The sequence below is a fragment of the Trichosurus vulpecula genome, chromosome 2 (genome assembly GCF_011100635.1).
Source record: "Trichosurus vulpecula isolate mTriVul1 chromosome 2, mTriVul1.pri, whole genome shotgun sequence".
NCBI lineage: Eukaryota > Metazoa > Chordata > Mammalia > Diprotodontia > Phalangeridae > Trichosurus > Trichosurus vulpecula.
This window is the reverse complement of record NC_050574.1, coordinates 348,587,915-348,613,673: the sequence shown is the minus strand read 5'-3', so window position 1 is coordinate 348,613,673 and position 25,759 is coordinate 348,587,915. Positions and strand designations below refer to the sequence as shown.

At 37.2% G+C, this 25,759-nt stretch overlaps 1 protein-coding gene across 10 annotated transcripts in view; it reads left to right on the top strand.

The window, feature by feature from the left end:
* Window positions 1-25,759, top strand: part of PHLDB2 (pleckstrin homology like domain family B member 2) — a 150,090-nt gene that overhangs the window by 81,537 nt on the left and 42,794 nt on the right. For 5 of the 10 annotated variants that reach the window (XM_036747558.1, XM_036747555.1, XM_036747556.1 and 2 more), the window contains 7 exons: window positions 5,742-5,897; window positions 7,453-7,563; window positions 9,213-9,302; window positions 18,847-18,996; window positions 19,696-19,872; window positions 23,514-23,654; window positions 25,588-25,687. In XM_036747558.1, coding sequence (XP_036603453.1) covers window positions 5,742-5,897; window positions 7,453-7,563; window positions 9,213-9,302; window positions 18,847-18,996; window positions 19,696-19,872; window positions 23,514-23,654; window positions 25,588-25,687 — 925 coding nt within the window. The remainder of the gene's footprint in view (window positions 1-5,741; window positions 5,898-7,452; window positions 7,564-9,212; window positions 9,303-18,846; window positions 18,997-19,695; window positions 19,873-23,513; window positions 23,655-25,587; window positions 25,688-25,759) is intronic. The other 5 variants (XM_036747562.1, XM_036747560.1, XM_036747557.1 and 2 more) reach the window with 4 other exon arrangements.

Genomic DNA, 25,759 nt, shown 5'->3' with positions numbered 1-25,759 from the left:
TGTCCAATTTCCTCTCACTCATGCACAAAATTTGTCCTTAGCAGCCTGCTGGTTTAATCAATACATCATTGAAGTGCACGGTGACCATGAAAATAGAGCTTTAAAGGAGCTAAAATGAAAGTCATAAAACACTCATGATTCTCCCTTCCCCTACCCACCCCCTCTCCCCCAAAGAAAGAACCTGCCTTTTTGCTTAGTGTATCTTAGTTTAGAAAGAAAGGTATATTAGAACTGAGACATCGAGTAAAAGCATCTCCCTGTGTCTGTTTTAGCTTAGGAGTCACAGCTGTTTGGGAGTTGTAACTGACACCTGGCATCCCAGCATTGAAATTAACTATCATTAATAATTGACACTATTCCCTGGGTTTCCTGTTTGCTCTTTAGTGAGGCTGTTTGCTATGTTGCCTGCTTAATGTTTTTCTAAGCCTGCTTTGTAATCTGTCCCCAAAGTAGCCATTTTTCAGACTGTTTATCTTTCACCTCTGTTTTGATGTTTATTTTTCTTTCAGCTTTCTAGTGACATGACACTGAAATCATTATCATCTAAACCACACTCCAGGGTATATGGTATTACTCAGTGCCCTCAACCTGTACCATTAGCTATTATTTGCTTGAAAAAAAATCTTAATGAACCATAGAAATGTCTAGTCTAACTTGCATCGGCTGAAACTTTATTCCATGGACACTGTATTGTGCCAGCAGTCATTCATTCGTTTGTTCGTTTATGAAATTCCTATTTTGTGTCAGACACTGTGTTTCATTGCTGAGAAAACGAATTAAAAATGAGACTAGCTCTCAAAGGGCTTATATTCTACTGAGCCAGCTTTAGATAGATAAAAATGAAATTAGATGTCCCACCCAGTTTCACAAATATGTGTCCCCAAAATTTAAAGCTTTGTAGCAACATGAATGCCAGATTTTGTTCTCCGTAAAGAACTTAAATTAAAATATTGGGAAAAATACATGAATTGTCTTGAGAGTGAAATTACTATGTAAAGGGATTTAGCCTCAGGGGAGGAGTCATTAATGAGTGAAAAATAAGGCTAGTTTATTCATTCTATCACATTCTTCTCTATTTAGAGAATTATAAAGTAAACCATTGTAAGGCAGCAGCTCTTGGAGGATTTCTTAAAAGGCTGATTTTTTAAACAATATGTGAACTTTTATCATTAATTTAACTTATTTACCCCTCAGTAGAATCTCAGTAGGGTAAAGAAATCTTTCAATGAAATGTAATTTGATATTATAGTTAAGCTTCATGATTTTTTAAAGGCATTCATTTCAAATATCTTGAAATGCTGAATAAAGATGATGATATCTACTGCTTTTACCAGTATTGTTCCAAATAAATTCAAAAAGTACATTGTCCTCCTTCAGTCAATTATTGTGGAGAGTTGCATATAAACCAATAAACTGGAACTTTACCTATGTGTCAGTACGGCAATTCTAGGGACAAAATTGCGTTAAAAACACGCTCAAAAAAATTGCCTAAAACTTAGAAAATAAGATTTGTGAAAATATTTTGTTCTATTTATCTGTTAGTGTTAGACCCTAAGAGTCTTAGTCTCTTTTTTAATTAAAAAAATAGTTTGGGAAACATATTTCTGTTTATACATTGCTTCTCAGAAATGTTTTTTTTTTTAAGATTTTATACAGACAATGCTGTCATTGAACTTGGAATTCCTTATTTAAGATCAGTAAATATATATGGCTACATACATTTTACTCCCTCTTTCCTTTAATTTCTTATTTCCACCTCATTACCTAGTTGTTTTTCTGTTTTACATAAACATTAGTTTCAGATAATACTTTATCAAGTCTTTTGATATAAATATAAAGTTAGTATAAATAATTACTGCTCATTTTACTCTGGGCTATATACAATGTCTCATAAACTTTTTTTTCAAGTGTTCTAAGGGATTTTGATTACAGATAAAGAGAATTAATGCAGATGACCTAACTCTTCATCCTACAAAGTCTAAGACTCCTTTCCTTTCCCACAAAGCAGTGATGTGAAATTCTTGACATAAAAGCCCTTTCCTTGAAAGAGGTAACTGACAGAGATGTGATAAATCTCCTATCTTCCTGCTATCAAGGTGTGCCATAATCTTGTTGTCCTCCTAGGGTCACCCTTCACAAACCTCTTTGACTTAAACAGTAGGTTAGCTCACTTTGCAATAATTCATTTATGCTAGAGACTTCCTAGGTTAGCTCAAGCCCATTTCCCTTCCAGCTTCAAACACTTCAAAGTACTACTAAAATAAAATCTTTTTCCCCAGGGCCTTTATTAAGTTAAACACAAATTCAATTAAGTTGACTTTTGTTTTATTGTTATTTAGTCATTTTTCAGTCATGTCTGACTCTTCATGAACTCATTTGGGGTTTTCTTGGCAAAGATACTGGAGCAGTTTGCCATTACCTTCTCCAGCTCATTTTACAGATGAGAAAACTGAGGCCAACAGAGTTAAGTGACTTGCCTAGGATCACACAGCTAGTAAGTGTCTAAGGCTAGATTTGAACTCGGGAATCTTCCTAACTCCAGACCCAGCACTCTATCCACTTCGCCACCTTTTGTTACCACTAACTTTAATAAAATGGTAATAAGCTTTTAATAAAGTCCTTTTAAGTGAGCTATCAGTTCTCCTTGAGGGCAGGTTATTGGTCTTTCTTTTCTTCTTTCTTTCTTCCTTTCTCTCTTCATTTTTTTTTTTAGAAATCTTGAGCTGAAATTTAGAGATCAGTATGATGATATTCATACAACTTATATATGCAAGTCACTAATAACCCAGGACCTTTCATGTCAAAATTATTGACATAGATCCAGTTGAAATTGGCCAGAAATATGTGGTTTGATGGCTTGTGGTTGCTATGGTAGTAGATATGGAAACTCTGATGAAGTTTTTCCATGAAAAAAATATCATTTAGGATATGGATGAAATAGTAAAGGAAGCAGTATAATTCCCACAGTTGCTGAACAACTGGCACCTAATAGAAAAATTCCTGGAACAGTTGTCAAAAACTTGAACTTCTGTTCTTTGAGTCTCAGTTTCCTCATTTATAAAATGAAAGTGTTGGTCCAAATGGCCTCTAAGATGCCCTTCAACTCTAAATCTATGATCCAGTATCTAAATCTATGTTCCAACCAGGAGCAAATCCTAAGCCCACCTCAGGTTTTCATTAGTCTCTAAAGTTGATTTTAGCAGTTGTATACATTCATCAGTACCACTCATTCCTGTCTACTGTTCCCCAGTAACCTAACAATCATAGCTAAATGGAATCCTGTTATAAACACATTCCTATCAAAAAACATCAGAAAGATAAAGGAATTTTATTGCATTTTACTTAAACTCATTTGAGGCATCGAGGTAGCACAGTGGATAGAGTGCCAGGCTTGGAGCCTAAAGGCTCAGCTTCCAGAGTTCAGACACTGACTAGCCGTATGACCCTGGGCAAGTCACTTAGCCCTGTTTGCCTCAGTTTCCTCATCTGTAAAATGAGCTGGAGAAGGAAATGGCAACCCACTCCAGTATCTTTGCCAAGAAAACCCCAAATGGGGTCACAAAGAGTCAGACACAACTGAAAGGACTGAACAACAATGTCCATTTGATTACCTCTGGGCCTTGGACTTGTTAGTACCATTGCATATCAATGAGTTTTGGAAGGAGCATTGGATTTGGGGTCCAAAGACCTGAGTTCTATTCCTAACGCCTTTGCTTACTCTATGGCCTCAGTTTTCTCATCTATATAAAATTAAAGGATTGAACCAGATTGTCTCTAAACTCCTTTTCATCTCTAAATCTATCATCATATTACTGTCATTTTGCTACAACTCATAATTCAGTTGTGGCTTTCTTGGAACACGTATTACAAATTGCCAAATTAAATTACTCCTGATTCAATTTCTGTTTATTTTTTAAATTAATTCCTTATTTTATAGGATCATAGGATCATTGATATAGGGCTGGAAGGGACCCCAGAAACTACTTAGTCTAATCCCCTCATTGTACAAATGAGTAAATTGGGGTATGGGGAGTTTATACGACCTACCCAGGGTGACACAGCAAATCACTCCTATCAGAGGCAAGATTCAAACCCAGGCCTTCCTGACATACAGTCTAGCACTCTAGTAATTATACAACACTGCCTCTCATTTCCAATTGTCAGGGAAATTGCTCTGATTTGCAGCATAGGTCATATCAATATTTATTCTTACTATTTCCCAGCTTAGTAAACTCATATCTTACACCACCAGAAGAATTCCAAACAAAAGATTGTAGTTTCAGATGCAGCTTTTCTAACAAAGCACATTCTTATTTTCATAAAATGTTTTAAACATTTACCTTATCAGTGAATCATTAACTAGTGGTTCTATGAACTATATGGCTCTTTTCAGGGATAACATGGCAGGCCTTGGGCATCAACCTGTTTTGATGAAGTGGAATGCTTTTCCTATATAAATGCCACAAATAGTGTGGCATTTCATTTTAAGTTGATGAACTGAGCCATATTTTCTTGCAAACCTTTTATCCCTGTATCGTCTACCCATGGATCAAAGTTTCTTGCATCCATTAAAAATGACATTTTTGGTGCCCTCCATTTTGTTTTAATATGGCAGACTGATGTGTCATGATATTCTTTAGTAATGGCAGATTTTGGTCCTAATCAGTCAACTCCTTTGCAAATTGTCATGGAAAAAAAAGAAATATATAGACAGAGACCAGAATTTTGTGAATTAAAATTTGGAGACAGAAAAAAAGGATGCATCAATAATAAATAAATAGACCCATCTTTAGAATAGCTTTCTTTCTTTTTTATTCTCATATTTGAGAATCCTCATTTGTTTTAACATTATATTCTCGTTGCTATAGGATTGGTAATGGGAAAGCTAATGGCTCTAGCAGGAAACTTGTTCTAATTATAATGATATCTTTCCCCATCTTTCAAGAATCATTTCTGGTCACTTTTTTAATTATGAGAGTATAGGATCAAAGTTGAGTAATTTGCATGACTCTTTTATTTTGTGTCATATTTTTAGCCAACTGTATAAGCCATTGTGCTTATGTAGCTATGGGTGCTGCTTTCCCCTTTGTAAAAGGAAGCATTAGGAAAATGCTTAGAATGCTAGAATGGGAGAAAATGAAAAGATAAAAGCCCAGACCAGATGGATTAGAGAAGAATCACTTCCCCACTCTTACCAACCTACTGCAAATGACCCTCCATGTTCTCTTGATCTACCTTGGTTTACACTCAAATCTTCCTCAAGTTCATTATCCCTAGAAGAAAAGACTTTGTATAGCATAAAGAGTAGTTTCTATACAGTATGTCTAATGTTTATATTTAGGATGTTATGATCAGAAAATGACATTTTTTTCTAGGAGACTAAAGACATATTTGGTCTTCCAGACAATATAGTTTTTTATTGACTTCTGTTCATAATACCAACGGAATTAATATTTTCTTATTAAGTCTGAAATTGATCATTGAGGAAAATACATGATGGAGAAATAAGCAGAGCCAACAAACCATTTATTCTAGTTCCAATCTGACACCTTCCAGTTGTGTGTTTAATTTTCCAAAAAGAAAAACTCTCCATATTCTACATGTGGTCAGTGTTGTAGTTTGCAAGTTAAGTTTGTAGCAAAGCCAATTTGCTTTCAAGGATTTAATCTTTTGGTAAACTTAAAGCTGACTTTAGTCAATCCTGGTCTTTCTTGCTGTTGTCTCATTCCATTTCCTCAAAGGATGCTGACCTGTTGGATGTAGAAAGCAAACACTTTGAAGATCTAGAATTTCAGCAGCTGGAGCATGAGAGCCGGTTAGATGAAGAGAAAGAGAAGCTGACCCAACAACTCTTACGTGAAGTAGCTGAATACCAAAGGAGCATTGTCACTAGAAAGGTAATTTTACTGAATGCTTTTTAAAAGTTAAAAAAATTATCACAGAAAGCACAAATACCATAGACTTTATCAAACAAAAGCAGTCATAATCTCATTGTTATAAAGCACTTTATATGCTTTAAAGTCTTATATTATTATTGTTACTATTATTAATTATGGTTTTGATTAGTATGTATGTATGTGTGTGCAGGGGCAGGGAAAAATTCATATTAGCTTTGAGAGAATCATAGAATCACAACTATAATGATGAATAATTGCCTGAAACCACATCGAGAAAATGCAATTGCCTTTGTTATATTGAACCTTGAATTCATCATTAATAAAAAAGGAAAGATTTTATTTTTTTCCCTTGTGAGAACCAAGATAGAGGGGGGAAATGTCACTTCTATGATCATTTGTCTTGACCTGTTTCGCTTTGGAACCAAAATATCCAGTGTCCACAATAGCACTGAAAAGGGTTGAGTCTTTGTAGGGAATGGAGTTGGGGGGAGGAGAATTTCCTCTGTTGCTATTTTGGGCTGTTGAGTATTTTTCATTACAAATAGCTAGGTAGGACTAGGGGCATGTAGGTGGCACAGTGGCTAGAGTGCTGCCTGGAGTCAGGAAGCCCTGAGTTCAAATCCGGCCTCAGGCACTTTACTAACTGTGTGACCATGGGCAAGTCACTTAACCCTGCTTGCCTCAGTTTCTTCATCTGTGAAATGAGCTGGAGAAGGAAATGGCACACCACTCTAGTATCTTTGCCAAGAAAACCCCAAATGGGGTCACAAAGGGTTGGACATGATTGAACAGCAAGAAAAGGTAGAACTAGAGAAGGCTTTCTAAACCACAGATATTCAGCCTCTTACTAACAAAAGCCCAAAACATAGGATTAAATTCTCATCCAATACCCTTCTAATACTGCATTGATAAAAGTAAAAGAGAGGAATGGGAAGAGAAGGATTTTTTTTTCAATACTCAGTTTAAAAAAGGAACTGGAAACAAAACAAACAAGGGTGTTTATCAAGATATGTTTGCTATGTTCTATAAAGAGATTTCCGGTGGCCTTCTTTATTTCTTAAAATAGTTTTAAAAATTAAATTCCATTGACCGTAAGTAAAGTGTGATTCTTGGGAGACCAAATATCTTTCCTAACTAAGAGGCAGTTCTCCCTCACTCTAGACTGAATCCTAACGTTGAAATCTCTGAGGTCTCAATGGGTAGGGGAAGGATTGGAGGGAAAGAGAGAATTTGGAATTCAAAATTTTAAAAAACAAATGCTAAAATAAGTTATATTTATATAGATTTTTTTTAAAATCTTTGAGGAAGATTCATCTCTCTGAGTTTAAATCTGGCCTCAGATACTTACTATCTATGTGACCCTGGGCAAGTCATTTAACCCTGTTTGCCTCAGTTTCCCCATTTGTAGAATGAGCTGGAGAAGGAAATGGTGAATAACTCCAGTATCTTTGCCAAGAAAACCCCAAATGGGGTCAGGAAGAGTCAAACATGACTGAAAAATGACTCAACAACAACAAAAAGGATATGTTATCTATTGACATCTGTTTTCTACTAGGAGAAAATTTCTGCATTAAAGAAGCAAGCCAGTCACATTGTCCAGCAAGCTCAAAGGGAACAAGATCACTTTGTAAAAGAGAAAAATAACTTAATACTAATGCTACAAAGAGTAAGTACTATCTCTTGGCCATCTGACCACTGGCAGAAAAATGTTCTCTTGTTTTTTACTAATTTTTTTTCCATTTTCTAGGTTGCATTAACCTAAAATATTAATAATCGGTAGTTTATTTCTATTTTAATGTTTTAAAAATGAAGTATTTTGTAGTATTGTAACACATTAAACCTTTAAATTTGAAACATCTTTTCATATCTATAGATTTAGATATATAGATGTATTTTAATGTAGACTTTAGAAAGATAATGATTTGCTTCCATCAAACGTTCAGTGTAATCTGTCCATAGCACTGCAGATACAGATTTTCTTTTGTCTCACAAGGAATTATATTTGACCTAACCATCTTGTCTGGTGAATGGTATGACTTGGGTGTCCAGCTCCCTACACATGTATTCCATTACTTTGTTGGGCTTCCTGAAATTGTCACCATTGTCATTGCTTTGAATCGAGGAATTGTGAATGTAGAGGTTATTGGATAAAAAGAGTAGGTCTTGGAGTCAGGAGAACTGGGTTTGAATCCCCACTCTAGGATTTACTAGCAGTGCAATCACGGGAAAGTTGCTTAACCTCTTTTTTTTTTTTTTTTTTTTTTTTTTTTGGAGAGGAGAAGGCAGGGCAATTGGGGTTAATTGACTTGCCAAAGGGCACACAAAGTCTGAGGCTGGATTTGAATTCAGGTCCTCCTGACTCCAGGGCTGGTGCTCTACCCACTGCACCACCTAACTGCCCCTCAGTTGGCCTCAGTTTCTTCATCTGTTGAATGGGAACAATATTTACACAACATAACTCATCGATGGTTTTGAGGGAGACTTTTAAAAAAATAGATTTTATTGATGATCTTTGTTTCTGCATCACCTACATTTCCCCCTCTATCTCTCCATTTAACCCCTCTCAAATAACCATCCTTTATGACAACAAATATTTTAAAAGAGGAAAAGGAGAGAGAGAGAAAAAAAAACTCAGCAGGCCAATCAATTAATTGAAAAAATCTGAGATTCCATGCAGTGTTGCACACCTGAGGATCCCAACCTCCAGAAAGAAGCAGGAGAAAATGTGTTTTTATCTCTTAGGGAAAGCAGTCGCTTTTTAAATCTTCAAGTACTACATGAATGTACATTGCTACTCACTACTCTTACTGTTGTTATTGGGAAGTGGTAATTGAGTATGGTCGTGTAATACTATATGCCATAGATTAATACAGGGTGTCCCAAAAGTCCTAGTGCCATTTTAGTCTGTTAAAGAGTGTGAAGACTGGAAAACCTTGTTGTTTGATTTTAATGTTGCTTAGAAGAAAACAGGGCTGAGGACCAACATATAGAAGCTATGTGATTCCTTTGGTACAGATTAATATTAAATTTTAATAGCTTAAAATGCACGGACACCCTTTCTACAAGATTAGTTAGCCAAACGAGAATTCTCAAGGAGTAGATACGTTATCTAGATATTTGGACAGGGAAGCCTCTGGAGAGTAGGTCAGAGGTAAAGGAAGACGGAGGAATGGAGTAAGAGAATGCTGAGCTCCAAAGAAGGAAATAAGACTTCAAAACACAGAGTGAGGGGGGGTTGCCACAGATGAGCTTGACTGACTTCACAATTTTACCTATGGTGGACTCTAAACTTAACAGGACCTTGTAATCTTACAGGAAAAGGAGAACCTTTGCAATCTGGAAAAGAAATATTCTAGCCTTTCTGGAGGAAAGGGGTTTCCAGTCAACCCCAATAGTCTAAAAGAGGTAAGCAGAATCCTCAGTTACTTTGAACTTGGATTAATCTCAATTTTAAGTCTCTGGGAATACTTGGCACTTGCATTCTGATAAAGACAGGATGTACGAAAAAGAAACGGTATCAAAGTTTTCACGGTCTAGCTGTAGTCAGTCTCTTCCCTTATGTACTTTGGAATTTTCCAGTGATTGTCTTTTATGTTAAATGGTAACTGAAAGGCACATGCTAAATGTACTTTAATACCTAGTGAAAAAAAAAAACCTTTTGTCTTCCCTAAGTAATCAAATTTGATTTGACTTTAGGAATAGTACCCACTTACAATTTCAGAAACAGTTAAAGGCAGAGCCAATATTGGTCTGTTTTTAGTGCTCAGATTCTGTCTCTTTCTCTTGATTTGACTTTCTGGCTGAGTTTCAGAGAAGGGAAAGAAACACACTTAAAATGTCAGTTCCTTAAACGGTGTTTCTCTGATCTGGTTTGAATGCTTGCTTTCCTAACTCCCTTGCACTTTCCATACCTATCCCACCTCTCCTGTGTTTATTTTCTCTCTGTCTCTATCTCTCTGTCTATCTCCATGTGTATGTCTCTCTGTCTGTCTCTGTGTGTGTGTGTGTGTCTCTCTCTCTCTCTCTCTCTCTCTCTCTCTCTCTCTCTCTGTCTCTGTCTCTGTCTCTCAAAGCTCCTATATAGATCAGGGTGAATATCCCCTTCTAATTCTGATATTCATATTCAAATTTTTTACCCTTTCCCTCCCAATTTTTTTTTGTAGAGACTGTACAAATTACATTAAGATTATTTTTCTACTGACTCAAATGCTCAAAATTTATTTTGAAAAAGAAAAGTCCTGATTAGGGCAAATTATGAATTCCCTGAAGTGATTACATAATTCAAAGCCATACTACATATTTCCATTGAACTGGAATCAATTACCAAATTTTATATAATTATAACATCTAATAATGTGGATTTGAATATGTGGGAACACTTCAGGGCATTATTCACAATAATCAGGATCTACCTGTTATTTAAGAATTGAAATCATTAACATACCATATACATTGCACAGTTTGAAAATAATAATTTTTTTTAAAGCCTGACAAAGGCTGCAAGCTTTTGTTGCCATGTGAAGACTGGAAAAGCTCTTGTTAATTTTAAAGTCACTTAGAAGAAAACATGGCTAGGGACTGTCATATTTAAACTATAAGATTTCTATGGCACAGATTAATATTAAAGTTTTCATACATGCCAGGTAAAGTGTACATTGAATTTAAATACTTAGCCCATATTTGTAATGTTAGTCAATAGGTAATGTCGCTGCTGGAGAATGCAATTCTCAAGGTAGCCTTCCTATCTTATTCTACTTTGTAATCTCTCTAGCTATTTAAAAATCTTAACTAAAGCCTGTGCTTTTCTTCCACCTACCTGACAACTTCCTAGTTTCACTCTTTATTTCATTTTTCCTCCTATTCTTTTATTAAATGCAAACCACATAGGACTTGAGGAAGCAACTCAAAGGTACTTTCTTAGAAGTTATTGTATTGCTTTTTTCCTGTTGCTTTTTGATTCTTCTTATGCCTCTTCAAAAGTGAACTTTGAAAGATTGCTTCATTCAAAGCTATTTTAAGATGGTGAAGACTTAGAAAATAGGCTCCTTCCTAGGGAACTGTGAAATGGTTTTACCTGAGGTCCTTGCACTTGTTGTCAGTTCTTTTTGTCTCTGTTTTGTTTTTAATTTTTACTTATTTAGAACGTTATGTTTTACTTTGAGCAGTTGATTACATGGTTGGTGGTAAGCCAACTAAGCTTCGCATATTTATTTGTTAAACCCAAATGCATGAAAGTACATCCATGGATCAAATCCATTTATTTCTAGGAGAAATTCCAGTATACAATAAAATTCATTGTAACTATATTTAAAGCCTGACAACAATTCAAGCCTCTAGTTGATTTAATTTCTTGTTGTTTTAGATACAGCTAAATTCCATGATGATAAATCTGAGGGGGCCATTCTCTTGTCTTCTCTAAGTTCATTTTATTAAAATTTTACCAATATAATTTTAAGCATCAACTATGTTCCAGACACTGTACTAGATGCTAGGCAGCTGGGTGTCCCAGGAGATAGAGCACTGCACTTGGAGACAGAAGGATCTGAGGTCAAAAAAAAATCACTTTGTCACTCTGAGCCTCAGCATCCGCCTTACTGGTGAGGCTCAAATGGAAGCTGCTTTGCCAACCTTCAAGTCCTGGGTAGACACTTGTTCTTATTTTTATCAACTTCATTCTTGTCATCATTATGCTGAGAAAACAAGGAGAAAAAGCAAAACAGTCCCTGCTTTCAAGATGTCAATGCTTTCACATTCAATACATGTTTATTAATCACTTCCTGTGACCATGGCTTTATTCTTGGTGCTAATAACACAAAGATGAAATAAGTTACAGTTCCTGCCCTCTCAGAGCTCTGAATACCATTACTAAGCTTACTAATCAGTTGTATTGGGGAAAAACATTCATCATTCAGGCTACAATAATTTAAAGATGACTCTTGAATTGGTTGAACATACAGTTTCAAACATCTAGTCCTATTCTGTTCCATCAGAGTAAAATGGAGATTACCCTGTGTTTTCAGTGAAGGACTTACCAAGGTAGGAAGACTTCTGTTGTAGTTCTAGAACTATATGTCTAGGACCAGCCTACTTGAGGTCAGATGGAGCTATTATCAGGAGGCTAACATCTGAAAGATAAATATTTTGGCCCCAAGAAGCTAATAAAACTCTTAATGAGATGTGAAAGGGTTGTCACTAATGTCAAAGCAATAAGCATCCCCAAGAATAAAGTCATGGGTGCTAGGATTATAAGGTAGTAAGTATAGTTTGGAAAAAATGCAGGCTTTTGCTAATTTGGGGCCAATGGACCTGAGTTTAAATACTGGCATGGCTTCTGCTACCTATATGACATTCAACAAATTGCCTAATACTTCTAGGCCTCCATTTCCCCACTGAGTGGCTTGAACTGGAAGACTTCTAAGAATCATCCCAGCTCTAGCTCTATGTATGACAGTAAATGTGGTATAATAATAAAAGCACATCTTTATAGTAATTCGAGGTATATTTATTTTAATTTACAGTTGTTTGTCTTAAAATTTATTGAATCCACTATCCCTATTGGTTTTCTTACCTAAGTAAGTGGGAAACGGTCAGGAGGGCTACCAGGAAGATTGCAAGAGCAATGATGCCAGAGGGGACACGGCCTTAGTTCTAGATAAGTGGTTTGGCTTTCAGTCCTTTCTTACTAGGAACCAAGGGTAGAGGTTGGGGAGCGGAAGCACTTACGATATGACTGCTCCTGCCTGTAACCTCCTTGAGGTCAGGGACTGTTTTTTTGTTTGTATTTTTATCCCCAACACTTAGTACAGTGCCTGGTACATAGCAAGCATTTAATAAATACTTATTTCCTTCCTGCCTCCCCCACCCTCTCTCTCCTACTTAATTTCTGAAAGGGAAAACAATGAAATTAATAGTCATCTAAGTGTACCAAGTCAGGAATGTACCATAGGTGTGAAATGTCTTGTTTCTTCTTCCTTTTGTAGAATTCAATTTGGATTCTGATTATTTCTCTTTCCAAAACTTTCTTATTTCTTCTTCTACCATAATCCTGCTTCGGAATAGTGAGGAAGGAGATTCACTATTGGATTTTGATTTCAGGGAAAAGGAAGGATCCATTTGAGAAGTATACAGAAGTTAAGAAAGATAGGAGGGAATTTTAAATGAGGAGGTTTGGCAAAAAGAGGCTAATATTGGCATAGGAATAGTATTTTGCTTGGTGTGTTTTTTTTAAATTTGGGATATAATTCATCCATATCCACACCGAATTAAATTTAAAAAGCAACATACCTTACAGGAACCTTGTTGATCACACACCAATTACAAGATTGATAACAGGTATTTTGTTAAATATAAACACCTTATACAACCTAACAAGACAGGTTGATTAAGAATTTACAATGCAGTTAAGAAAACACTCAGGAAAATTTAGCACTATGGAGAGATGCATGCAGAAGGTGAATAAAGGCAAACACATTGTATGCATTTATTAACTATAGTGCCAAGATGCAGGAACATTGCTTTTCTCCATTAGAGTAAATAACTCACTAACAGTTGTAGATATTTCACGCATGTCTAAATATACAAGGGTGATTTTTGCTGATCTGCTGTATACATACTTCAGTCCAAGTGGATTAACAATAAACTTTCTGTGACACTCCATGAAAATAAATTGTCAATCCCATGCGGGTTTGCTTGGTGGGTGGTATAGAAATATGGAAGCCATCACTAAAATAGATGGCAGATTAAAGCAGTTTTAGTAACCATAAGAACATTAAGAACAATCAAATCAAATCTCATAGAGAAGCAATGTAATCTAGTGGAAAGAGGATGTAACCTCTTTCCTCTACCAGGAAAACTTGGGTGTAAATCCCACCCCTGAAACACACTAGCTGTGTGAGCCTGGGCAAGTCACTTCAATCTCTCAGGGCTCTAGGCAACTCTCTAAAAATACAAGCTACTGAGAAAGTGCTATTGGTAAAGGAAGTATATTCACCTGGGTGTACTTCATCCTAAAGAAATCTCAGGTCTGGCCCCATCCCTGTCCCTCTGACTCTATTATATACCAGCAGTTCTCAAAGTATGATCCAGTGACCCCCAGGGCCCCTCTTTTCATAAATAATACTAGTAATACTAAGAATTTTTAATTTTTAAGGTGGTAAATATCAATAAATATAATCCACATAAACAAAGGCGCATGGGGAGGGGTGTTCAGTTATTTTTAAGAATGTAAAGCGGTCCTGGGACCGAAAAGTTTGATAATTACAGTTTTACACCAATGTAGTCACAGGTCTGGGCCAAAACCAAAAAAATTGCAAATTACTCAGTGTCCGTATTTGCATCCTCAGCAATAACACATTCAGAATTTAAGAGTATCACAAATTTTTTTTAAGAACAACATTGCATCATTTGTGTATTATATGTGTACATGTCATTTATATAATGACCATTAAACTTGTTGAGTCATCAATCAATAAATTATTTAAGTGCCTACTCTATGCCAATTGTGGTAGAGGGGCTTGTATAGCTCAATGAAACTATGAGTTATATTATATCTGGTTATCCAAGATGGACAGGAGAGTGCTGATGAAAGGTGATCCACTAAAGGAGGAAATGGCAAACCATGCCAGTATCTTTGCCAAGAAAACCCCATGAACGAGAACCTCACATGTTATGATCCACGGGGTCACAAAGAGTCAGACACAACTGAACAACAAATATGCCAGTCCCTATACTAAGCCCTGAGGATACAAAAAGAGGTAAAAGACAGTCCCTGCCCTCAAGAATCTTCCAATCTATTTGGGGAGACAACACACAGAGGAAAGTATATACAAAGCAAACTACATGCAGGATGAATAGGAAACAATTAACAGAAAGAAGGCACTGGAATGAAGAGGGGCTGGGAAAGGCTTCCTGTAGAAGGTGAGTTTTTAGTTGGCACTAAAAGGAAGCCAGGGAGGTCAGTAGTTAGAGCAGAGTACTCAATTTCTAGCACTTATAGGGCTTTCTCCTGTAAAAGAGACATAATGAAAACATTCTCATTTCATTTGTTTATTTGACTGGGGTGGGGATGAAGAATTTATATAGCATTACACATATTTAACAAAATGATAATGTGTATTTTTTCAGACCTAGTTGAGACCTTCCTCACCTGGACTATTGCAATGACCTCCAAACTTGACTCCCTTCTTCCAGTCTCTTCCATCTGCACTCCATCCTCAACAGAGCTTCTAAATTGATTTTCTATTTTTTCTGTTGAAATTCATATTATATCTTTCAAGGTTTTTCCTATAACCTTTATTTTTCAATATATCCCTTCCCATCTCTCCCCACCTGGAGAGACATTCCTTAAAAAAGAAAGAAAGAAAGAAAATTAAAAAGCAGTTCAGCAAAATTAACCAACATGTAAATCAAATCCAACAATTATTTGCAATGTTCCATAGTGATAGTTTTTCTTCTTGGTGAAGAAAGGAGGGAGGTACATTCTCATACCTCCTCTAGAGGGACAAACTTGGTCATTATAATTCTATGCTGTTTGGTTTTGATTTGTTCTTATTTCCCTTTATGTTTTTGTAGTTGTGTATATTGTCTTGACTAGTTCTGCGTATTTTGTGATGCATCGGCACATAAGATCATACATTCAGCGGTGGAAGGGAACTTAGAGGCCACCGAATCCAACACCCTTATTTTGCAGATGAGCAAACTAAGGCATAGAAAGTTTAAGAGACTTGCCCAGGTTTACATGGCAATGAGTAGGTATCAGAGGAGGGATCTGAACCCAGGCCTTCCTGACTCCAAGTCCGGTGCTCTGTCCGTGTGATACCATGCTGCCTCTCATACATTCGTATACTTTTCCCCATGCGTCCCTATATTCTTCACATTCATAGTTTCTTGGGGTATAGTAATCTTCTATTATATTCATGCACTGTTTTTAAATTCCCCAGTCTTTGGGCATCTATTTTTTTTCAGTTTTTTTGCTGCTATAAAAAGGGCAGCTGTAAGTATTTTCATATAGCCAATTTATATTTCTACAGCACATAGTTCTGACTATGTAACTACCTTGCTTTTGAAGCTTCACTGCCTTTAGACATTCAAAATCCTTCACAATCTAATTTGAACCTCTGTTTTAGAGTGATTTCACATTATTCCACCCACCAAACTGGCCTGCTTGCCATCTCCCATCCATGATACTCTCTTCCCCATCCCCATACCTTTTCACAGGCTCCCCTGTCCCCCCCCTTCTCCATCCTGCCATGTTTGGAATGATTTCCCTTACCACCTCTTTGAATTCTTAGCTTACATCATCTTACCTCAAATGCCTCCTCCTCTTACAAAAGGCCTTACTTGGCAACACCTCCAACCCCAAGTTATTCATGATCTTCCTGCCTCTCACCCCCACAAAACTACTCAGAATTTACTTTGTAAATATGTTGTACTGACATCTGCATATATACTGTTTCTGTATGGTTAAAGGTAAGATCCTCCAAGGCAGCCAGATGGTTCAGGGGATAGAGTGTTGGGCCTAGAGTCAGGAAGACCTGAGTTCAAATTCAGCCTCAGACACTTACCAGACTTTGAGCAGGTTCCTCAAGCTCTGTTTGCCCAGGAGGCAGATAGGTGTCTCGGTGGATAGAGCTCTGGGTCTGGAGTCAGGAAGACTTGAATTCAAAGCCAGCCTCAGACACTTACTAGCTGTGTGGACTTGGGCAAGTCACTTAACCTTTGTTTGCTTCAATCCCCTAGAAAAGGAAATGGCAAACTACTACTATATCCTTGTCAAGAAAGCCTCATGGAGTCCATGGGGTCACAAAGAATTGGGCATGCCTGAACAACAATAAAGATCCTCAAAGGCTGCTCTTTTGTCTTTTTTGTGCACTAAGGGCCTAACACAAAAGTGACCATACAATTGAATTGATTTGAATTTCATATAAAAAATTTACTTATCCACCTTAGGAAGACATACTTTCACCTTCTTTTCTAAAAGTGGTAATGGATTTGTAGTGTGATCATCTCTTCCCACTGTCTTTGCCAATCCCCCACCTATGACCAACAGAACACATTTCTGAGGTACAGTCCTCTGGCTATGGAACAGCAAAAAGCTAACCGACCCATGAACGCGTCATACTGGCAACCTTGACCTCTTTAACACCATACTTTAGTCAGCTGATCAAAGAAATAACAAGAAATTGAGTTCATTTCTTCATTTTGATTCAGTCTTCCAAATTAACTAGGATAAATCAATAAAACAATATTTAGCTCCCACTTTTATGTTCCTGTGCTAAAATTATATATTCCTCTTGCTGTGCTAAAAATGATATATTGATCTTATAAAGCTGAGGCAAACCTGCATTACTTATTTCCAAACTATTTAAGCATTTGATACCATTCTGATGGTATTGAAAAATATTATGCCTTTAGTTTTAAGTGTTTAGGGTTTTTTTTTTTTTAGCTATAACTACAAGTTCTAGGTCAAAACGCTTAATACCTTCGTTTCACAAGCAAAAAAAAAAGATTCTCTACCTTTCCTGAGATCTCCTTTCCAAAAGGACTGATACTGTTCCATTTATTCAGGCATGTGCCAATTCAAATAGCTTTATAATTATTCCCAATTTGATGACCCCCTTTTTCAAAAGAGTATTTCATCCTTCCCTCCCAGTCTCTTTAGTGGTAATTCAGAGTCCCCAAATCATCTCTTGTCTTTCATTTTTGTTCGCAGGTGTGTTTATAATAACCACTAGGTGCTGCTGCGCCTGGAGTCTGAAAGACATGAGTTCAAATGTGACCTCAGATACTTTTAACTATGTGACCTTGGGCAAGTCACTTAACCTCAGCCTCAATTTCCTCATCTGTAAAAGGGATAATAGTACCCACCTCCCAGGGTTGTCATGAGGATCAAATGAGGCAATACTTGCTAAGTACGAAGCAAAATACCTGGCACATAGTAGGTACTTAACAAATGCTTGTTTCTTTCCCCTCCCTTGTCCTTTTGATATACCATTCCTATGATTTATTTGTTTTTACTGTCCTCGGCTTCTCGTAGCCATTTATAGCCATTTTCTATAGGATGAAACCTGAACTTAGTTGCAAGGTTATGTGAAATCTTCTAACTCAAAGCAAAATTAGCTCAAACTCATAAAAATGACAGTAATTCAAATATCATGCTTGCTGTTCCACATTTATGATGTATGTGAATGAATGTTCATGGATGTGTGTGAACCATTCAACTTTTTAATGAAAGGTCCAATAGAAGGTTTAATGGAAAAAAGAGAGCATGAACTCATTTTTATTTCTATTTATTCTGTAGGATCTCTGTGGTGGTAGACCCAAAATAGATTTCAAACAACCATGTCTCTTATGGATTTGGTCACTTGTTCCTTAATAACATGGAAACCAATGACTTACTTCAGCTCATTTTTTTCTGTCTCTTGTTCCTTCCTCCAGTAACTCAAAAGAGATCCCATCCACCCCCAGTCTAAAGTATGTGTTTGCTAATTAATTAATTGAGAGACAAGGTTCTTAAGAGACAAAATCAAGGAATAAGGATTTAGGCAACAGATTCTTGAAGCAAAGGGTGGGAAGTACATTATGATAACTTTTATGTGATGACAATGATTAACCTATATCTTAGTGATGATCAATCCATAAAATGAATGGTGATGCCACCTGGTGTTTTTAAATGAAAGTTATTTTGATGATTTGTACAACAATTATTGTGACGTTACCACAGGGGAAAAAAAGCATTGTTAAAAGTTCAGGCTATCTTTCCTCAAATTTAAGCCCTATAAAAGTAATTTAATGCTGATCATTACTTCTTTAATAAAACATTCGGCAATAATACCACAGATATTTGGCTGTGTCACTCTAAACTAACCTCCATTGTACTTGATTCATTAATACTCCTGCATGCCTCAGCTTTTGCTTCCTTTGTATTTAACTTCTGAATTCCTCCTTTTAGGGCTTTATCAGTGTAAATGAAATTAATGAGCTAGGTGGCAATTCCACGAATCTATCCCCTTCTACTCAGCTCCCCACTGACGCTGATGCTGACGCTGATCCCACTGAGCCTTCCACAGCTGTGCTGGTGAGCCAGCCACAAAATCAAGAGGTTTGTTGGAGTGACATTTCATTCATTCACTGCATTTCCTCATGTCATAAATTAACCCAGAATTAACTGCAAATGGGAGGGTGTGTAGCAAATTTATCTGTTTGGGGAAAGGTCAGTCACATTGTGTTGGCAAGACATATTCATGCCTGGGGGTTGTAAATAACAACAGCCGCAGCAGAAATAATAATAATTTATATTTGTGTTGCACTATGAAGTTTACAATGCATAGAATGTCTTTATTGCTTATGAAATGTGATTTTATATGAGGGAAGTTAAAGAGAAAGTCAGTTAGGAAGTTAAAGCCTACAAATGAACTTTGCGTCTTACATTGACCAAACCCAGCCCTCATTTCTTTAGAAATTTGAAAGAGCTTCTTAGAGAATAGGCTAAAAATATTATATGGAATGATGATTTGCATGCAATGATTATTTTCCTTGATATTTGATTTAATGTGTATGTGTCCTTATGAATTTTAAGGCATTCTAGGGAGACGGTAAAAATGATGACAATAGTATAAGGAAAATCAGAGCCAATGTTCTGCTGATTTATGTTAAATATTTAAAGAAATCCCTCTTTTTTGTGGGTTCTTTTGAAAAGCGCAACAAAATATATTATTAAATTAGGTATCTGATTTATTTGTGAAACTTGCCTTTTCATTACATGTAGACGCATCCATATACTTTCTCTTCTCTTATAAAGCTACAATCATCTGTCTGTTCTGGATCTGTATCTCCTCACTCACTTTCTCCTCATCCTATTACTCAACTTCCATCAGCCCATTGGCCTGAAGTCTTGGCTGCCCCACCTGTTGACCCTTTTCCTTTAAATGATACACCACCTCCTCTTCCAGCTAAAAAGCACCGGAGGCACCAACAGGTAACAAAGGATGTTAGTGATAGTTTGGGTGGCCTTTGCCTTGACGATCAAGTCCCTCCTGCATGGTGATCCTATAACTGTTTGGGTTAGGACAAAGGAAACAGTATATGGAAACTCTGGTCTTTTTCTGAGTGTACTATCAGGCATTACTGAGCAAGTCCTAATGTTATCCCCAAGCTTGGATTATGCTACTGTAGCATATAGTTGAGAGGCTTCAAGAGATAATGGTTGTTGAATCCTTAAAAATTTTCAAGTAGTTTTATATCACAGAATTGGAGAGTTGGAAGGCCCCCAGAGACCATCTAGTCCAACCAAGTCACTGAAGGAATCCTCATAGTAACACACCCAGCAAGTAATTAGCCAGTCTCTGTTGAAAGAGCTCCAGCATAGGAGAGAATCGATAATGCCTATTAGTGCAAAGCATCTTTATTCCTTAATCTATGGCACCTCAATTTTCAGTTACTTGAATTTTGATCTAGTACAAGTGAAGGAATTTTTAAAAAATAATAATATTTTATTTTTTCCTGTATCCTTCACACACCCTCTACTATTTAGATATTCCAAGCTTGTGTTTTGAGTATATCTTTTTTCAATCTTGTCTAAACCATACATATACATGAACTCTAAATAGCATTCAGTGTATTCAGGAATAATAAAAAAGGCAAAGAAAATGAAGTATACTCATTTGAATTCAAATTAAGTAGTGAAAGCTCACAATGTCCTTGGATAGTGCTAAAAATAATCCTAAGCCAAACGTTCTTAACCTTTTGTGTGTATGTGTGACACAGACCCCTTCAGCAAAAAAACTATGGACCCATTCTCAGAATCATATTTTAAATGCACAAAACAATATACATACCATTTTAAAGGAAACTGATTATATTGAAAAACAGTTATCAAAATACCTTTTTTAAAAAAGTTCAAATGAATATTGAAATTTAGATGACTAACTGTCCATTCAACTCCATCCTTCTCACCATGTCTTGCTCTCCTATGCCTCGCCACCACGCCCAAAAAAAGACTGTCTTGGCTCCTGTCCTTTAGTAGAGCCTTGTTACCCCTACTTATTTATAGATTACTTTTGTCTAAACATGGTGGCAAGAAAAGCTGCTGGTTTAAAGATGGGTGCATGTAACTGGAATTCATGTTGCTAGGAATGAAAGAAAAGATTGTGTATAACTGTGGTCTCCATCCTTTCTCCCCTAGAAACTCAACCCTGGGCAAAAGTAGTATCTAGCAGTGAAAAGAGTTTTCAAATCTAGGCTTTGCTGTTGAGCATTAATTGAACTCAGGATAGGGTAGAGGGGAAAGAGGGCAGGCTGTTGGGGGCTGTGGAGATTCTATCTTTCTTTCATTCCAAAAAGGAATCATGGTAGCTCTTTGGATTTTAGAATTTTTGCTATCTGATCACAGTGGTGGCCAGAAAGTCAAGATTTCTAATATATTTTTCTCCCAAGATTTCTAATAACTTAAAACACACACACACATACACACACACACACACACACACACACACACACACACACTAATTCGGCACAAGGATATTTATTTTGTTTGGGCCAAACCAAACCACTGTGTCTTTTTTCCTGAATAGTGCTAGGGATAGGGCCTCGAGCTGTGATTTCAGGAAGTATCAGGGAAGGAATTTCTTTAACTAATAATGTCAGAGAAGTCCCAGGTGAAGAAACTTATATTACCAATGCTGATCACTATCTCTGTAACCTTAAATTGTAGAGCACTAAGAGGTCAGGTTACTGACTCAGTCATGCAACCGGTGTGTATGAGAGGCCAGGTCCTCCAGACTCTAAGGCCAGTTTTGTCTATGCACTCTGGTGCAATGCCCCCTCTAAATAGCAATGACCATTGATAATCAAACAGTAGACTTATACTGTATTAGTGTTCCCCTCCTAAACACCAGAGATAGCTAAGTGGCTCAATACATAGAGCGCTGGGCCTGCAGTCAGGAAGACTCATGTCCCTGAGTTCAAATCTGGCCTCAGACACCTACTAGTTGTGTGACCCTGGGCAAGTCACTTAACCCTGTTTGCCTCGCTGGAGAGGGAAATGGCAAAATAGGATCTTTGTCAAGAAAACCCCAAATGAGGCCACAAAGAGTTGGACATGACTAAACAACCTAAACACTAGCTATTAATGTAAAGCTATGGGCCTTATTATCATAATAAGAATACTTTTAATATTATATACATAAAATTACCCTGAAGTTGTTTATTAATAATATACTAGGCCACACAGGAAACTTGCCAAGCTCTCTGCCACACTTTTTAACAGATTGCTTATTTACAACATTTTTTATACAGAACTAAGTGCCTCCCTTTAATGGTTTCATTTAACATAGTGTTTTCATTAAGTCTATGGGAGATAGGCTAATACACTGCTGTGCAGTTAACAAAATACTTTTTCCACAAGAGCTCTATGAGATTGATAGTTCTGGGGTCTTGATTCCCATTTTAAAGGACAGTGACCCTCAAAGAATGGCAGGGACATGCCTAACATCACACAACTAGTTGGCAGCAAACTGAAGTCTTCTTACTGGTCTCACTGATCTTTCTATTACAACATGCATCCTTTGGGAATGGGGGCAGAGGGGGAAACAAGATTCAAGGCTGTGGATTCTAACATTTCTGTACATACGTACATCTAGTTTTTAATTTGTTTGAAAAGTCTGTTGTTAGTGTGATGTTTGCCAACACTGGGGAACGAGGCTAGCCCAGTAAGTAAATCTCCCTACTGTCCTTGAGGTGTTTTTGCCAAGAAAAATTTAGATATATTTCAGGATGTCAAAACTTACATATATTCCTCTTCGGAAACTGAAGAAATAAAATGCTCTGCAAGAGGGTTTAAATAGGAGGAAAACTGCTGTTTTGCCCCCCTTGACAAAGGCATTTAATACAAGTGTGATACCCAAGAGAACACCGAATATGAGAACAAGATGTGGAGTTGGGGCTTATGTTTTGAAATGATCAAACTGTAGTTAGACTTTCAAACAATTCCCCTGCTTACTTGTTCTTTCTCTGTATTTTCTACCTTTATTGTCTTTTTTCCCTCTGTTCCTATTTTCTCATTCATTTCTCATTCATTTCTAAGAATTATCAAGAGAGATGGAGGAGAAACTATTTATCTCACCTGCCAAATGGATGCTTCACGAACATCCACAGGGGGTTCATGATAATGATTTTCAAGTCTTCCTGAGACAGTAACAAAAGTAAAAGTGGAGGATTGGTCATTTTTAGTATTTTTAAAGTTGTCATAGTAAATCCTGTCATTGTCCATGTGTCTAGTCTTGGGAACAGGGTTTTATTCAGGCTTGCTTTGAAGGGGCTGTGTGACTTTGGACAAGATGGTTTACCTTTCTGCTCTTTAATTTTTCAATATATCTGCAAGATGAGTTGGAATAAATGACCTCTCTAAAGATTCTTCCAGCTCCAAAGTTCTAGAATAGCTATTATCCCTAAGTCTACATGTTACTGAAAGTAAATATAAAGACTTAATCAAAAACATCAGCTATGACAAAGGTCCAAGCCAGTTAACTTCATTCTGATCTGTGCTGAATGCAGTTTCTTTAAATGGTTTATTTCAGTTACTCAGAATTGCCCATTTTGCTCTGTGATTTGCATTTAAAGCACTTTAGAAATCTGGAAGAGAGAAAGAAACAACACAAAGAAGGCCTCTATCTAAGTGATACCTTGCCTCGGAAGAAAACTACACCTTCAGTATCTCCACATTTCAGCAGTGCTACCATGGGAAGAAGCATCACCCCCAAGGTGAGATGTGGAGTAGGAAAACACCTACATACTTAGTGTAATTGCTAGGAGGAGCAATCAATGTAAACAAGTTTACAAAACAGCCTGTGATTTAAAATAAACACCCACACACAGTAATAAACTGCCATATTACTGGTTGCTAAGTGGAGATAATGGGAATGCCGCCTGGTACATGAAAGAAGCATTGATTTGGGATCATGGGATCTAGGTTCAAATACTAATCTCTATATGGCCTTGAGTAACCTTGAGCAGGTCACTTAAATTATTAGATCTGTAGTTTCTTTATTTGGACAATGTCAGTCAACAAAGCATTTATATCAACAAACATTGTAAATTATTATGTGCTAGACACTGTGCTACATGCTGGGGATACTTGCCCCCCCCCAAAAAAAAGTCTATGGCCTTGAGAAGCACATATTCTAATGAGAGAGACAACATGTAAACAACTATGTTCATTAAATGGAAGGGAAGGGAAAGGGAACAAGCATTTGTTAAGAGCCTACTATGTGTCAGACACTGTGCTAAGCACTTTACAGACATTATTGATGGAATCCTAATAAAGCTGCACTCAGCCCCAGTGTTCTAACTTTGTTACAGGCCCCACTGAACAGCAGGCCCACTGCCTCTACCTAGCCACTCACCCCACGCCTCACCACACACACACTTAATATCCTAACTTCTTCATATATACTTCACTGCTCGCTAGAACAGGTGTGTCCTTGAGCTCATATTTCTCATAGAAACAGCAGGTGTGTCCATGTGATGGAATCCCAGCCACTTCCTCTAGGTAACCACTGCCCCCAGACCCATTCCTCATATTTCCCATGGAAACAGCACGTATGTTAATGCACTCAACCACAACCACATCCATCTAGCCTCAGACAGGACTACAACAGTCAGCCAATCAGAAAGCAGCACCATGGGGATGCCAGAGTTGGATACAGACCCCAAAACAATAAATAGAAGGGACTTTCCCTAAGTAGGTACCTGCTCAGTAATAGTAAAGAACTGACCTAGAATAAACTTATGATGTAAAGAGGCTTATTATAATATCATTTACATACATACATCCCCCTCATGGGTTTTTCTGTATGCATTGTGGGTAAATGCATGTGCAGTTCCACTGTGGCTGAGACCCCTCCTCTATTACCCAATCCCTTAACAAACCCCTCCAACCTTTTTAATATTTATAATTTCTGTTACGTACTTACATCTATAAAAATCTATCTTGCTTTCTCTGGAGTTGCTGGTTCATCTTGGAACTTAGCCTGCTCCATGAGAGGCATCAATCTCAATAAATGCCTATACTTGGATTAGAGGTGGTCTGACTGAATTCTTTGAGGTGGTTCCACCACAACATATCATGAAACAGCAACATTATCTCATTTGATCATACCAAGTGTATATATATATATTGTAAATCAGAGGTAATCTCAGAGAGTACATAAGTGGGGTTGTTGGAGGGGGTGGGAAAAGGAAGAATGAAGAAGAAAGGTCTCTTACATAGGGTTGCATTTGAGCTGAATTTTGAAGGAAACCAGGTTGGAATAGATGAATTCTAAGGTGCCTTTCAGCCCTGAACCTATGCTTTATGTCAAATAGGGTAGAACTTGCCTTCCTCAGTTGCAGGTACCAGCATTCCTGCTAATGTTATTCCTCATGGTTGGTAAACTCTTGGTCAGCCCCTCTATGGAACTTGGTTCCCTGCTTGCATATCTTTAGAGGTATAGTAGTATATCCTGCATGTCTCCATGTACTTTGTTAAGCAACCACTCTATTTGGTTTCCTGACAGAAAGTGGCCTTTGTATATAGTTCTGTTGACCTGAAGGCAAGAGCCTCCTACTTAGGTACTATAACACTCTTTCCCCCTCCCCACCCCAAGACTGTTCTGGCTGCCATTTTTCTGAAGTTTTTATTTGTGATTTTCTGCAGGGTCACCTGCCTCTAGGACAGAGCAACAGCTGTGGCAGTGTCCTTCCTCATTCCCTGGCAACCATGTCAAAAGATTCAGAATCGAGGAGGATGCACAAAGGTACAGACCTTTTGAAATGCACCCCTGTATTTTAACATTTGTATTTGTTTTAGTATTTAAGGTAATGGGGAG